Source organism: Amphiprion ocellaris, chromosome 4 (genome assembly GCF_022539595.1).
Source record: "Amphiprion ocellaris isolate individual 3 ecotype Okinawa chromosome 4, ASM2253959v1, whole genome shotgun sequence".
NCBI classification, from domain to species: domain Eukaryota; kingdom Metazoa; phylum Chordata; class Actinopteri; family Pomacentridae; genus Amphiprion; species Amphiprion ocellaris.
In genome coordinates this window covers 6654986-6671490 of record NC_072769.1, presented here as the reverse complement: position 1 = coordinate 6671490, position 16505 = coordinate 6654986, and the positions used below count along the sequence as shown (strand labels likewise).

The window sequence follows — 16505 nt, the reverse complement described above, 5'->3', positions numbered from 1 at the left end:
GTACATGACCAGAGGGTAGCAACAGTTGCCCCGGTGAAGGGCTAGGCGCCATAGTCACGGTAGTCCTGGCGACAAGAACCAAGCAACGGGAGTCAACAACAACAACCTAAATCTAAGGGGGAAAAAACTTTAACGACTAAAAAGGACAGTACTGGAATAACAAAGGTGAAAAAGTGAAACGTGTCAGAATTTTCGTGTAATTTTCTGTAAAAAATATACGTGTGGCTGTTCGTACTATCGTGAGCGTTAACGTGGAATTGCTCGAGCGTATCGGTGATGAAAGTGGTTGCCTCTTTCCAAACGCAGACCGTTGTTATGGCGATGTCAGATCTTTGATAAGAGCACAAGATGGCGGGTGTGTTGTAGCGCCAATCGTACTTTTTGAAAGCTCGTTTGTCACAATGTTTCAGGTTGTTTCTTGCGGTTTCGATAACCACGAAACTACGAGACGTGATTGGTGGCGTGCTCGTAGATTTATTGACTATCCAACATGAGGAGCTAACGGCTGGCTAGCTCGCTGTAACGTCACACAACTCGACGTAAGCTGCTAACAGGGGAAGCTATCACTTTCCCCGTTCTCTACTCACTTTTCAAGCGACTTAACTGAAAACGTTGGACACAAAAACACACACGAAACTCGCCCAACTAACGCGTTTATGAGTCTTAAGGGCAAAGCCACGAGTGCAGCACGTTTCATAATCTTTTTGTGACTTTGAAAAAGTTTTTGGTCTGACATTGAATCCGACACGTCATTCCCATGAGCACGGTGTGCCGGATGATCATCTGCTTGTCTAGTGTGCCGTGTTGTTTTACACAGGAGTGGCTTATCGTCTAGTAGGTTGGCTTTAAGTTCTCACAGACAGTGGCTCCAGTGATTACAGTTTAGTTCCAGATTATACAGTCTGGGCCTGTCACCGATTGCATGTTTTCTTATTTTTAGTCTTGAGTTTTAATTGCTTTAACTCACTTGAATGTGATGGTCAGGGATCAATGAATCTTGTTTTGTAAATGTAATGAATTGCACCATTTATTATGCTTAAGAGCACACTTTGTTTCATACACAGCCAAACAGGAAAGACTCTAGACTACTGCTTAGTCTCAGACAAAAGCCTTACTTCCTCCTCTGGTTTATGTTCCACACACACACACACACACACACACACACACACACACACACACACACACACACACACACACACACACACACACACACACACACACAGAGTCACGAGGACACACATTAGGTCTGTGTTGCCAAAAACACAGATAGGTGAGATAATACAGCATCGAAGTGTGTTTCTTTGTATGTCCGTGGCACTTTCATTACTGCATGTCATCCCTTTTTTATCCACAGAGCTCGTGCCTCAAATCATTGGTTGCCATGGCAACTTCTGGATACTCGGAGGACCTTCAGCCTCAGCAGGCCAACACAGTAACCATAGCAACACCTGCTGCCACCACACCCTCCTCTGCAAAGACTGCACACTTCCTGTCCGAAATCCCACCAACCTCTGGAACCATCTTGTCCACTAACCAATCAGCCACTGCCTCTAAAACAGGACAGGATGCACTTTGTTCTCAGGCGCCGCCCACCCAGGCCCAGAGCCACAAGGCAGTGGTTCTGACGACACCCACGCAGCACTACATAACCCCTGATATACAGCATTCTGCAATCCAGAAGAGCAATGGTCAGAGCAGCTCGCCTCAGTACATCATAGTGACTGTTACAGGTGAGAGGCTGAGGAATGACTGACACATACCTGCATAACTCGTACTGTGCACACACATGCATATTACATGCTTTCTAACTCACATCGGCAGCATGAGAACATGACATGGCATGTTGTCTGAGCAAGCTTTCATTTGTCCCGCAAGTCGTTCCCATGCTGTTGGCTGGATCCTGGCAATTTGTCCAGTACACAGTGAGCAGCTCTAGTTACTGAGAAGTACAGAGGAGAGTTGTGTATAAATGTTTGTCTAGATTTCTTAAAAATAGCCACAGATTCTTGCCATTAGTTTCAGGGTCCACCATTTTTATATTTTTGACTAGCTGTTATAAAAAGGGGTATCACATAGTGCAGAAACAGTAATTGACTATCTGAAAATTAGTCTGGAACTTTATAAAAAGAATAACTTTTGTTAAAGAAGCTTCTTCATATTTGCCAGTTTAAAGGTTTGAAGTGTAAAGATCTTTGCCTCCTAATTAATATCATTGCAAATGGAATATCTTCGGCATCATATTGGGTTCTGGGATTCCTACATAGGCATTTTATTTATAGTCATTATGAGCTTGGGTTCTAAAAGCCATTTTCCTGTTGAGTTCATTATGCTGGGGATTTGTTAAGCTCAGATGCTAACAAGTAAAATGGATGTCTCCTGGTTATTTTTGGCAAAAGCCAATATTTCCTGCTGCTCATTCTATTTTCAAGTTTGTAAAAATTAAAATCATTAGGCTAGCTGCATTAATGTTCATTTTGACAAATTTAGTACCTACCACTACAAACTGTGGCATTTCTTCATCATAGATCAAAACTGAAAGTTTGGTTTGTCATAATGTTGAGCTTTAATTACTTGTCAATGATGAATGCGCCTTGATGAGATTTTATAGAAGCTTCAAGTAGATTCAATAAAATGTTATTAAGCCGCAACCCTATTAATTCAATTTTTTAGACTCAACAATGAATCTATCAGCACAAATTAATAATCAAAACTATCGTCAGTTAATTGTATAGTAATAAATAAATGAAAAATGTTTCATACTTGAATGTGCCAAACCTTAGGTCGACATTCAAACAGTAGGACTTCTAAGAAGTAATGTCTTTGTTTTTGTGTTATATTAATTAATGATGATGGCAGTTGGTTGGTTGAGTGTTGATTGGTCATGGTCCTTACATCCCAGGTTACAGTGACCTGATGTCTTTCTTTGGAATAGTCCCTGTTGAAATGGTAAAGATAAAGACCAGCACAGATCTCACCCCCATCAAGATTTAAAATCATCCAAAATCATAACAATGCAGCTTACTTGACTGGCTGGTTGGTATGATGCATAAATCATGTGGACAAACCAAGTGGATGAACTTGGAGTGTGACTTGACTTTTCCTGCTGTTACTGTTATGGAGAGATTGTGGCATAATGATGTTTTCTAATCATATTACTTCAGCTTGTCTTAATTTTACAATTCCTTTGCAAGGCGTTGAACCTTTTCCAGATATGAATTAATATTGCATTAATTTAACCAAATGTTTAGACATACATGAATAAATTGGTAATTGAAAATAAGGTGTTACTTAAAGGAAATTAGAGAGACATGACCCTCGACACTGGTGCCTATCTATATGTGTATTTTAGGACTATCTATTTGTAGATCTTTTTGCCTGCTGGTGTCAGGTAACACTGTGCACTCTCACCCAGAGGGAGAGACTCAGTTCCGGGGCTTGTCTCCTCGTCATAGAGCAAGTGCCCTAAATAACTGAGCTTATTAAAGTTTGGCATTCTTCTGTACAGTATCTACAGCATGGACTGCTTTTTTTTTTTTTTTTTTTTTTTTTTAAAAAGGAAATTGATTTTACATGCTTTTAAATGAACAATCTTGCCTGATACACATCAGCGTTTGGTCACTTCTGTTTTACATCTTTATGAACAGGTTAGAATGGTAAATTTTCAAACTTAAATTGAATCCGTAATTCAGTCTGTTGTGTTACTATACCAGGGTTTGTTTATTTTAAAAACATTTTTCTGTCTTATTGGCAACATATGATTAGCAGTTATGTATGCAAGTTCTCAAGTGGGGTGTATTATAGTGAGTCATACCTTCAGTTATCAGGATTGCATAAACCTGGTTAAACTAAACAAATTAAAGAACCAAAATGCCTCACGCTGATAAACATCACATTCGTTGTTTAGTTTGGGCTGATGCCTTAGAAGTTTTTTTCCTCCTGATCCAGAAATTTGATGACCTTTCGCGATAAAAGCAGCCACCAAACAGAAATGACTAGTTAGATATTTAATCAGCTGCCAATGGAAAATGCCTGTCAGCCTCTAGTAATCAGTAATTTATTAAATATTCATTGCTCTAGAATAGTCTTATGTAAGGAATTTAAGTTGCTTCAATAAAAAATGATCAATTTTAGTGATCAGAGCCAAAATTTACAAACCTCTGAGGAGAGACAGAGCAGTTATCATAATGCAAAATGAAATCAAGTGGGGGGTTATGCAGCAATGTGTCGTCTCTGCTATGACTTTACTTAAGTGTAGTTACAGATATATTTACAGGGGTCAGCCTAAGTTGAAGCAAATGTAGCACAGTGGGAGCAGGACACGTGCTTTAATTACAATGTTATCTCACCTGACCATTACAAAAAGGTGAATATTACCCTCTCCTCCACCCACCCTCCATCCTTTATTGTCTTCCCTCATGTGTCTCTCGTTTCCCCGCTCTCATCCGATCTGCATGTTTACAAGATGGTGGGATTTCTCTCTCCATCTGAGGAGATTAGCTGTCCAAGGCTGTCCTTCTGCATGGAAGATATAAGGACAGAAAGGAGAGTTGGACAGACACACTCTCTTCTTCCACATCTTCACCATCGGTCTGTTCTCAGTAGAGCTAAAAAAGCAACTTAGTTGTGAGATGTTCTGTGGTGGCTGTTATTACAATTTGGAAGCAGTGTGTCGTGAGTACTTGTAATGATGGTTGCTGGCTTTTCAGTGGAGATTTGTTTGTTGATCTGTAAAAACTCTTGTGTCATCCATAGAGGGCTCTGTTCACTCCAGTGACAGTCTGTCTGACTCCAGCCCGCCTGCCCCCGGTGTCCCGACTCAGGTGGTTCAACCAGTGCAAACTGCACCACAGGTAAGATGCGCATACAGTCCATAGAGTAAAGCCAGTGCAGAGGTGTCTTAAACATCCATTCTTCTAATGGGCACCAGGGGGAACTTCTCTAGTTGCTGTTTGTGTAGAAGTCAATGAGAAAATGAACCTACTTGTCACTTGTTTTGTTACCTCAGTAAACATTTTTATAATGACTTTATGGTCGAAGTGGCTAATTTCAAATCTCCTTCAATGCAACAGTATGTTCATTTAGTAAATTATGGTGTCAGTTAGTGTAAAATAAATGATAAAGGAAGGTGTGGTTTAGGGCGTGGTTACCTAAGATTGACAAGTTACAGCCGTATGGGTGTGCATATTGTCCTCTAGTTCTTGGCCAGATCCAATGCAGGCTTGTTGTACCCAGTTTCAAAAAAACTATATAGCAACTACTGATATCCAGACAAAAACAATCCAGTGGCTACCTTCTGTCTATGACCGTAGCATTAGGTTGAGCACTGATGAGGTTGTAGCTGACACTGTGGCTTTAATCACCAGCAGAGATCAGTGTTGCAGGCGGTGTCGCAGGCAGCCAAGAGGATCCAGACAGGCCACAGCAACAACCTGCAGTCTGTGCATATTAACCAAGAGGTAAACAGATTAACAAAACATTTACTATCAGCCTCCCACCTTTAAACTAAGTTAGCAATTTGACCTGCATTTATGTGTAACAATGACAGCGAGCTGTCAAACAGTTTTCAGAAACTGTGCCTGCTCGACTGCTCGTCAAAAAAAAAAACCTCTTTTGCCAAGTTGTACAGAACAGCACTTTGTTTTGCAGCAGAACACCTACATACCTTTGCCGTTGCAAGCTAGATGTCTGGTGGACACTAAGCTTAACAAGCAACTTGCAGGTTGGCAACCCCAGATAATTAATGAGTAGAAAAATGAGACAGAAAAATTAGATTTTTAAAAAAATATATGTCTATTGTTTATGTGCAGAACAATAACATTTAGAGTAGGTTTTGTGACAGAGTTTTATACCTCCCTCGAAAGAGAGAGCAGCTAAGCAAGTTAAATTTTAACAGTAAGAAATATGCTTCCTGACAGTAGATTTGACACTGAGAGGTTCAAAATCTATATTTATACTTATATTGCAGACTACAGTTTTATGACCCTGCTGGGTGTCACAGAAAGGAAAAATAGACGGCAGGTTTAAGAAATGTATTTTTGGTGTAGGAGAACAGGGCATGTGTCATGTTGAGTGACTGACTTTTGACAGTTAATGTGTTACATCACAGTGCTGTATAGTAGAGGTCGACCGATATGGGATTTTCAAAGGCCGATGCCAATATCGATTTTTAAAAAAATTTTCAGCTGATGGCCGATATCTAAAGCCGATTGTAGAAGCCGATTTTTAAAGGGGGGGGGGGCTGCTAGTATAATTAGATAATATAAACATACGGACGCTGGGTGTGCGGATGAGGAACGTGCAGCAGCCTCGCTCTGGGCATAGGCACGCGCGCACCCCACGCACGCACGCACGCACGCACGCACGCACGCACGCACGCACGCACGCACACACAGATTTACTTTCACTTTCTCACTTGCTTGTATGCCTGAGGCTGACGCTAAAACGGCTAACTTTTACAGTTTGATGATCACACAGTAAAGACTTTTAAAGGCTAAATCAAAATTGCATTTTCTCTCTTACCAAGAAACAAATCTCTTACCTGTTTTTTTTTTTTTTTTTTTTTTACCAAATAAGCAGGTGTGGAGCGAGGCTTGATGTTGCCTGGCTCACTCGCTCCGCTCATGCTCCGCTCTCTGAGTGCCGGGGGTCCTTCTAAGGGAAAAGCGGTCACGGCAGCTGCCCGTACGGGTGCCTGATCACAAATCGGCTTTTTATTTGTAAATATCGGCCGATGGCCGATATTGAAAAAAGTCCATATATCGGCCCAAAATATCGGCCGGCCGATATATCGGTCTACCTCTACTGTAAAGTTTACTGTTGCTTATCAGGATATTACACAACTAGTTTTTATCAGTTTAGCAATGGAGTATTGAAAATTGCCAATAACAGAAACTAAAGGGATCAGCTGTTATCAGGCATAATTTGCCTTGTCCAGCATAAATCAACAATACATTTTATGTTGCCACAGGAAATGAGAGACAGGTGGGAGAGATAATTTTGAAGTTTCCAAACATAAAATAAGCATCACAGTGCACAGTTAACATTTTTGTCAAGTTGAATCTCTGTGGCAGATATGTAGCCATTGCTTCCACTGACGCTAGTATCAAAAGCTAACTACACCAAATGTCAGTCTTGTACATCCATCCATTATCTACACACTGCTTAATCCTCACTGTTGTCGCAGAGGGACTGGAGCCTATCCCAGATGACTTAGGGTGAGGCAGGGGACACCCTGGACAGGTCACCAGTCTATCACAGGGCTACACATAGAGACAAACAAGCACACTCATATTCACTCCTACGGAAAATTCAGAATCACAGTTTAACCTCTGCATGTTTTTGGACTGTGGGAGGAAGTCGGTGAACCCAGAGAAAACCCACATTGCACAGGGAGAACATGCAAACTCCATGCAAAAAGATCCCAGGCTGGGACACGAAACAGGGATCTTCTAGCTGCAAGCACTAACCACCGAGCCACTGTGCAGCCCTTAGTCTCGTACAATCCCAACTTAAATATCCAATCTAGTATGCCATTATATCTCTAGGAACATAATCCTTCTATTTAAAATGAGTGCCACATGACCACATTTTTCGCCACAGATTCAGCAATAAAGTCTCGACTCTACACCTGCACAAAACCCAGGCATCAAAACTAGATCTGTAGCTAGGTGTACTAAGTGTGTACTCAGTAGCCTAACAGGCGGGACCTTGTGCAAATCACCTAAACACTATCACTTGCCATGATTAAAAATTATGCAGTACAAGGTATTTGGCAAAAACAATAAGAATCCTCCAAATACCAGCCACTCAGAATCATTACCACCTACTACTGCACAGTGCATTTTGGCAGAGCTGACTCCCTTATGTGATGTAATATGATGCGTTGCGTGGGGGAAAAGTTTTTAAGAGCAATGCTCAAAATGGCTACTGTTTCATCTGAATTTTTGCCTTCATGTCTCATAAAACATATACAATTGTGCATTAACTTTAAGTATAAATTTAGCAAAAAATGCAACCTGCAATATGCACTTTAAAATTTGTCTAGTCTAGATTTTATATTAGCAATTGATTAATTTGTTAACATAAAATTTGCAATAATGTAATACAAAAGGGGTCACTTCCACTAAGAGATATCTATCAACTGTGCTACTCCATGCGACAGATCATTTAAGGTTTTTTCACAGCTGCCAGCTCGCACTGCTATGATCCATGTTGCTTCTAGCAGCAGGCAGCTGTTTTCAGCAAACAGGCTCTAATAACCCACTCTTGACTCTTGACTAACGCAGTAAATAACTAGCTGTGGACCCAGAGGAACAGCTAAAGTGGCAGATATATTTACTATCGAGTTGATGAGTAGAAAAACTGAGCTGAAATCAAAGTAAATATTGGACTCGCTGTGCCGGCTGGTTGTGCAAATAGGCAAGTTCGCCATCACAGCTATTATAAAATGATAATATGTAATATATATGTAATATAATAATATTGTGTTTAAATTTTGTTGAACTGCCCCCACATGGCCAAAAAATCAATTAATGCAGATTTAAATCTCTTATTGTTTTTGCCCAGGTGGAACATGTGTATTCTGGTCAAGTGCAGTATGTGGACGGAGCAGGAGATGCAACTTTCACTACGTCCACCATGTAAGTAGTGACGAACCGAGACCGTACAGCAGGTTGCATATTTATGCTCACACACAAACACAATCAATCACACACTCCTTGCAACTTTCCTACTCACATGACTGCACATATTCTGTATTTATTTTTTTTCTGTGTCTCTGCACGCATCTTTTCTCATCTAGTCGCTCAAGCAGCTATCCGTTCTCCGATTCGCCCCTCTACTCTCAAACACCGCCAACCTCCTCCTCCACCTTCTATGAGGCCACGCCCAGCTCTGAGTCAGACATCACTGGATCTGTGACCTCACAGCCCGTTTCTGTGGCAACAGGAGGAGCCAGTAGTGGGGCAACTGCTGCAGGTGGTGGGGGGTACGTCATTCAGGGAGGCTACATCTTAGGAGGAGGCGGGGGAGGAGCAGCAGGTGGAGGAGGAGGAGGAGGACAGAGTTACTCCAGCCCCAACTCTCGTGCTCCACCGGCTACTGTGAGTGCACAAGTTCAAGGTGAAGCAATCTATGACATGAAGTTGCAGAAAATATAACAGCGTGACGTACATCCTCCCTATAGGTGCAGTGGCTGTGTGATAACTACGAGGGGGCGGAGGGGGTGAGTTTACCTCGCTGCACCCTCTACTACCACTACCTGCTGCACTGCCAGGAGCAGAAACTAGAACCTGTTAATGCTGCATCCTTCGGCAAACTCATCAGGTCTGTCTTCATGGGGCTACGTACACGGAGATTAGGAACCAGGTACAAACACACGTGCACGAACATGGACTGTGTTGGACCAGAATCTCAGGGTCCACAGGGTCAGGGTCCACTTTGTCTTGTGTGTGTTTCAGAGGGAACTCTAAGTACCACTACTACGGTTTGAGGATCAAATCCGGCTCCCCTCTGCTCAGACTGATGGATGAACAGCAGCACATGGCGATGAGGCAGCAGCCTTTCTCACAAAAAAACAGGTATTCACACACAGACTGGGTTTTGTGAAATTATTAATGGAGATTTGTGATCTTCTACATACACGATTAAGTGATGTTATTGTATGAGAAGAGGAACCAAATGTTGACATCCAGGGAACAATATTCAGGTTTAAGAGGGAAAAAAAACACTAAAGATCACAAAAACACAACATTAACACCCCATTAGGCTCCACATAGGTAGTCAATTCCCCGTCCCTTGTCTGGGGATAATCTTGTAGGTCAAAATGACTGTGTATCATCACCTACAAAGCTTCACCTAATGATTTATTTATTTGTTTAAATCTGTGCATGGACCACAATGCATCCTCACACTTTTAGTTATATTAATACATCTCTCTAAGGCTATGCTCAGTTGATCCTTCACTCAGACACACTGTAGTGTCATTCAAACAACAAAATGTAAAGGCTGCTTTGCTTCCAAAGTTATTGCAGCCTGTTTTAAGCGCTCTTGATTACAACATAAATGATCTTTCCTGTGAGTCCTGCTCTCTATTTGAATGATGCCTTCCCTCTCCAATAGGATAAAGCCACTTCAGAAGACACAGGGGATCGCCAATGGGACGTCAGGTGGGACAGGTCAGCAGGGAGCAGCACTCAGTGACATTTCAGCTCAGGTGCAACAGTATCAGCAGTTCCTAGGTGAGGAACACCTGTGCTCTTATAGCAATGAATAGTCTGTTATTCTATGTTTTATGTAAAGAATCAAATACTTTTGTAAAAAAAACAAAAAAAAACAGGCTTTCTGCTTAGGTCTTACTTTACTGGTGGTTTTGATTCTGTGCTGGTGACATAAATAATTATTAGGCTGACTCTAACAAACTTCTGTGTGAGTGTTTATTTCAGTCGTCAGTCACTGGCTTGATAATTACCTGACAAAACTGTAGCTGTACACAGTAGGGTTCACTTTACTATTTATTAAGGTTGGTTCAGACATGTGGAATGAATCAACATATTTCCTCTCTGCTCTGTTGCGTCTTGTGTAGAGGCATCAAGGGCACTGCCAGACTTTGTGGACATTGATCTACAAGATCGAACCCTTCCTGATGGGATCCTTTTAGAGCACCTCAAGGCCTTTCAGACTCTGTACAGAGAACACTGTGAGGTAGGCAACTGTGGGCAAACAGGATACATATGCTCAGTGTTCTTACGCAGTATGGAAAATTATGGAATGTGGTGTTCCATGCCTGGACAAGTATGGAAAAAAGGAACGGGAGTATGAAAAATATTTGTGTGTTCAGACTATTGCCATAATTCTGTTTTCTAAAATAACATCAATTCAATTCAATTTTATTTATATAGCACCAATTAAAGTTCACATTTTCTCAAGACGCTTTACAGAACCCATATGCCTGAACCCTCAGAGCAAGCCCATCAGAATTTCCCAAAAAAAACTGGTCATACACTCTTGGTGATTTGTCTTTATATCACAGCCTGCAAAACAGCTCTGCCCCAAGTTCTTTACAACTGCACCAAATCTGGAACCAGAAAATGCAGCATTATCTTTGAATTGTATATATACACAGCCTTACAAATAACCACATATTGTGCTTGTCTGGACATTTATGAGTTATGCAGTGATGTACAGTACATATCAGAAAATCTGCTCTATGTAAGAAAATATACCTCCACACCTCCATATATCTGTGTTTTTTCAACTCATTTTTAGTTCTTATTTATAGGAAAGACAAAAAAATGGGTGTATATTAATATAGCATTTATTCAATGTGTTTAGGGAAAAAATTACAAATATCAGTTGCACTGATCCCCTTTGAGAAGAGATGCTGTTGCAGTTTGAATAAAAAGTTGTGCATTGAACCTAAAGCCACAATCTTGTGGCAATAAATTGGCAACATAATAGCATACATGGTCCAAATCTATGATTGGTAAAACCACATCTTTACATTATAAACATAGCTGTATGTACTCAGATGTCAAGCATGGTTTTAAAAAAATGTACTGTGGAAATTAAAGTTTGGAACAGTATGGAATGGAAAATATGTCGGAACCCTGAATCCTGAAAATAATGTTTTCAGCTCTTCATGTTAGCATGCTTATTTCTATTGCCTTTCCTCTTGTTATGATCTTTTTTTTTTCATTGGCAAGTCGGTATCAAATGTCAGCCATGAAGAGAAACTATAGTTTAGCACATAGATGCTAAAATATTTAAACTCCTTTTACTAATTTTGAAGTAAAACAAAGCATTGTTTTCAGTGTAACCATCATGCAGTCAGGTCATTTAAAGTTAACTCACCTCCGTGGTGTTGGTTGCGACCCACACAGGCTGTTCTGGATGTGATGGTCAACCTTCAGTTCACTCTTGTGGAGACATTGTGGAAATCCTTCTGGAGGTTCAGCCAGAGTAATGATACTGAATCACTCAACCTGTAAGTATCAAAAACACACTCAAGCAATGCAATTGCTAATAATAGATATATGCATGTATATATCTTCCACTGATGTACGTGAGGACGAGTACTGTGCCTCTTCTGTCACAACTTCCCAACATGCTCCACCAGACACAATGAGTCTGAGAAACGTCTGCCCAAATCGTGCCTGGTGGTTCTGTGTAAGTTTGAGCCAGTGCTGCGCTGGACGAGAGAGTGCGACAACCTGCTCTACCAGACGCTGGTGGAGATCCTCATCCCTGATGTACTGAGACCCATCCCTAGTAAGTTAGTTTGGCGTGTCATGAGATTTATTGCAGTTGCATTTCTGCACTTGTACTATATTCTGAAGTGGATGTTACAATATAAAGCATGAAAGTGCAATGATGATTTGCCAAAACAAGGAAGAGAGAAGCAACATAGAAACCAGATGTGAAATGTTTAGCAACGCTATTTATTGGTTTGTTATGTAATCAACAAAGGACCAAATCTGCAAGTAATAAGAGTGTTGGTGGGTGTTGCTAAATCAATGAAAGTAACAAAATAAAATGAAGCTTCACATGGACTAGTCATACTAACTTAGAAAAATAACTGAACACAGTTCTATGCCTTACTCAAAGTGAAAGAGTGGCATCAAGAACCCCTAAACCAAATGTGTGTGTAATTAGTGGGGGGAAAAAGCCTGGCCCAGTTTCCAGGCAGTTTTAGTACCTCAGTACCACAGTGTAAGTTCACATTGTTGGTACAGGCTTATAGTTGTCACAAACAGAAACAGCACAGCACAAACTAAATTCAGTCTAGTGCCAGTCATACTGCTTTAAAACTAAATCAGCTCTACACACAGTTAAACCACAAGTTAACAGTGTCTCAACAAGGAGTAGAGAGACAAGTGAAAGACTGCTCGCATTAAATCACAGTCACCCCGAATGATATCTAAGCTGTGTTTAAATATAGGTGGCAGCAATAAGTTGCCGATTGATGAGCTGTTTTCTGCACAGGTTTGTATTTGGAAGGAACTTGCAGATGGAAATGAGCTAGCAGTTAAATCTGGTACAACACATCTCTACCTCTATGAGATTAATGCTTTTGTGCATGGTCCCTTACAAATAAACAACTACACTGTTCATTGAGGCAATCAAAGGGCTTTATTTATAGGGCCGATTGTTTTTCCTGAGCTTGAAAAATCCAGTTTTATTGACTGTGCACCTGCTACCTGGAATACCCTGCAGAACAATATAGACCATGAGTCATTTTTATCCACAGGGCAACGCTGATATTTAATTTCCTCTCACTTTAACTTAAGGCATTCTTCGGTTAAGTTGATTAATCAATTTAAATGCTTCAATTATTCTTTTTTTTAATTTGACTATTTTTAGTCAAATAATATTTTAATATTTTACTGTTACCCTTCTCGAGTTTCTTATTTGTATGCATACAACGTTAATTTTCTTATATTGAATTTGCTATATTGTAAGAGGCCTTCGTAACTTAATATATTCTATATTTTACAATGGTTAAGTTAAAGGTTTGAATTAATTAAGACAATTAAGTAAGCACAAAACTTTATGTAATGTTGGTATACAAAAAGACTACACTTCTAACCTCTAAAATTATCATGTTTTTATAAAGATTTACAGCATTAATGTTAAGAGTTGGGGAACGTCACTCTTCTTCATTAAAATGACAGCAAGTACACGGCGTTTGCGCTCTATTACATCCTTTTAAATGATGTATTTGTCCCTCTTACATCACCACTATCAGGTGCCTTAACTCAGGCCATCCGTAACTTTGCCAAAAGTCTGGAGAATTGGTTGACTGGTGCCATGATGAACATCCCAGAGGAGATGGTTCGCATAAAGGTATGTTATAGATCACTCACATATCAAGACTGAGCTCTGCACCCAGGGTTTAATGTAGATCCTTTTATTTCATACCTGAATGAGCAGACGTCAGCAATTTCTCTTACCTGTCCAGAAGATGTCTAGAATCAGTTCCCACTTGGCATGAGATTTCCATCCATCCCTTCTCTGTAAAGTATTCTGCAGGGTTGCAAGGTGGCTGAAGCCTTGGAATGAGATTCAGTGATACAAATTCAGAATAAGAAAAAAAATGTTTGAAAGATTCATCTGCCTTATAACCGTGTGTCTGTCACCACCCCCGAATGTGACTAGAGTGATGGGCTGTCACTGTCTTCTCTGTCCCATAACGCAGGAAGGTGGTTTATGGTGTTAATGCCTTCAAACAAGGATTGGTTTTACAGCTAAGACACACAAGGTTGCTCCAACTTAAGTCTTCTTTCACCTCACATCCTCTGAGGACGTTTTCAGCTGGCACTGGCAACATCTAATCCCATTTCATTTAATGAAAGTGGAGAGACAAGCTAAGGATTTACTTGAAGAATGAGTTGCTCTGTAACATATATTACGTTGGTGTGCATTTACACGTGTCCTCTTGTGTTTGGAAAACAAAACTACATTTCATTGCAGCGTTCACTGTCCTCATTGTGCCTCCTTCTGACATGTAGCAGCTTATTAAGGCTCCTTGTGTTCCTTTACCTCACTCTTTATTTCAGGTGGTGTGCATAGGATCCTTCTCCCAGACACTACGCCGCTACACCAGTCTGAACCACTTGGCCCAGGCTGCCCGTGCCGTCCTCCAGAACTCCGCTCAGATCAACCAGATGCTCTCTGACCTCAATCGGGTTGATTTCACTAACGTACAGGTCTGGTCCTATGACTGTTTGTGTGTGCAGCCCTTCTGTGTTACTGTACATTGTTTTAGGTGAACTAGAGCAGAACCCTGACTCTGTCCACCTTTGTGTCCCCTTCAGGAGCAGGCATCCTGGGTGTGTCAGTGTGAAGACCGTGTGGTCCAGAGGCTGGAGCAAGACTTCAAAGCGACTCTGCAGCAGCAAAACTCTCTGGAACAGTGGGCTACCTGGCTGGATGGTGTTGTCTCCCAGGTTCTAAAGCCCTACGAGCACAACCCTGCGGCCCTGCCAAAGGCTGCCAAGGTCTTCCTGCTCAACTGGTCCTTCTACAGGTGAGAGGAAAAGAGAATACAAGTGATTGATAAAGATGCCACACAAAACAAACCAAGTAGTGTCAAGTTCAAGATACATTTTCTAAATCTTCTCAACTTTCTCACCAGTTCGATGGTAATCCGGGACCTGACTCTTCGCAGTGCTGCAAGTTTTGGCTCCTTTCATCTGATCCGCTTGTTGTATGACGAATATATGTATTACCTGATAGAGCACAGGGTGGCCCAGGCTAAAGGAGAGACGCCTATTGCAGTAATGGGAGAAGTATGTGCCTGTATACACAGTATATATTAATGATTTGAGTCTTTTATTTTTTTACTCAGGTATATTTTAAATGAGGCCTCGATACCTCTGTGCATTCGAAGTGTAACGGCTGAATCATTGATTGATTTTATGCTTATAAATGTCCTGTCAAAACTGCAGTTTGCCAGCAGCGTGAAGAGCCGAATCTCTCCAGACCTGGAGAAAGGTAAGTGCAGCATGGCTCTCTTCACATTTAGTGTCTCCAGCCTGTTATCAGAGTACTAATTGTCATGTCTTTCCTCATCAGAAGAAGAGGAGGAGGACGAGGAAGAGGAGAGCGAGGAGGAGAGTGGAGATCTGGTGCTGCAGTCCAGCTCTCTGAACACAGTCGATGAGGAGAAGGAGGCAATGGAGCCGCCTGCCAAGCAGCCCAGGACAAACTTAAATCTGCACACTCTCAGCACACCACCTTAGCTGATCATGTGTATGCTTAACACAACACCAAACAACACACATTTGCTTTTTTTCATGTCATCCCATCCTGTCACCGCAGTATCCTTCTGGTTTCTATTGTATGTCTGTTGTGAGAAAGTGGGAGAGCCCTTTGCTAATTTTGTATTTGTACTTGTGTGCTGCCATTCTTTTCCTCTTTGCCTTCACCTGATCATTTCCCTTGTTCCCTGTGCCTTCCCTGTCTATTCAGTGGCCACTCCTGTCCAGCATATATATATGTGTGTGTGTGTGTGTGTGTGTGTGTGTGTAGTGCATTCTTGAGTCCCTCCTGCCACGCCTTAACCACTGACCTGTTTGCTGTGGAGAGATGAAAAGAAAAAAAAAGTCACTTGCATTGCCTTTAACGCAATGACTATGCAGGGGAGCTGGACTTTGATGTCTGAAGTATACATTTCTTTAAGAGTAGCATCTGGAATGATACTGCACCATGAATTTTGTTGGATGTTGACTGACAGCTATTTGTGGATGCCATATTTTACTTTTTTGTGACGTAATTTCTTATTAATTTGGCCAACCAATTGATACTTTGTGCCTTTGAGAGATTTCTATCCTGAACAAGCCTCTATTCTATATAGTCTGTATCAGTGGATTAATAAATGAAGGTCCTGTGAAGTAGTCTTGCTGTTGTCATGAACTTTTACTAGCTAAAAAGAAAATATGGTGAGTCTGGCCTCGTGATAATTCTGTCCAGTTTGTTGTCCTTCATCCAACCATTTATCCATTCTT

At 41.1% G+C, this 16505-nt stretch overlaps 1 protein-coding gene across 5 annotated transcripts; it reads left to right on the top strand.

The window, feature by feature from the left end:
• Positions 1 to 12: 12 nt before the first annotated feature.
• On the top strand, positions 13 to 16391 carry rfx1b (regulatory factor X, 1b (influences HLA class II expression)). 5 transcript variants are annotated; one of them, XM_023275286.3, is made up of 18 exons: positions 13 to 165; positions 1355 to 1730; positions 4753 to 4850; positions 5364 to 5456; positions 8566 to 8639; positions 8801 to 9101; positions 9185 to 9366; positions 9459 to 9578; positions 10120 to 10175; positions 10583 to 10701; positions 11880 to 11983; positions 12116 to 12267; positions 13745 to 13842; positions 14556 to 14705; positions 14814 to 15025; positions 15134 to 15287; positions 15447 to 15492; positions 15574 to 16391. In XM_023275286.3, exons 2-18 carry the CDS (start codon positions 1382 to 1384, stop codon positions 15738 to 15740), a joined length of 2475 nt encoding a protein of 824 aa, XP_023131054.2. In that variant the 5' UTR covers positions 13 to 165; positions 1355 to 1381; the 3' UTR covers positions 15741 to 16391. The 5 variants fall into 5 exon arrangements, with proteins under 5 accessions (XP_023131054.2, XP_023131053.2, XP_023131052.2 ...); XM_023275285.3 differs by having other exon boundaries at positions 10120 to 10238; positions 15577 to 16391; XM_023275284.3 differs by having other exon boundaries at positions 14 to 165; positions 5367 to 5456; positions 10120 to 10238.
• Positions 16392 to 16505: the final 114 nt, after the last annotated feature.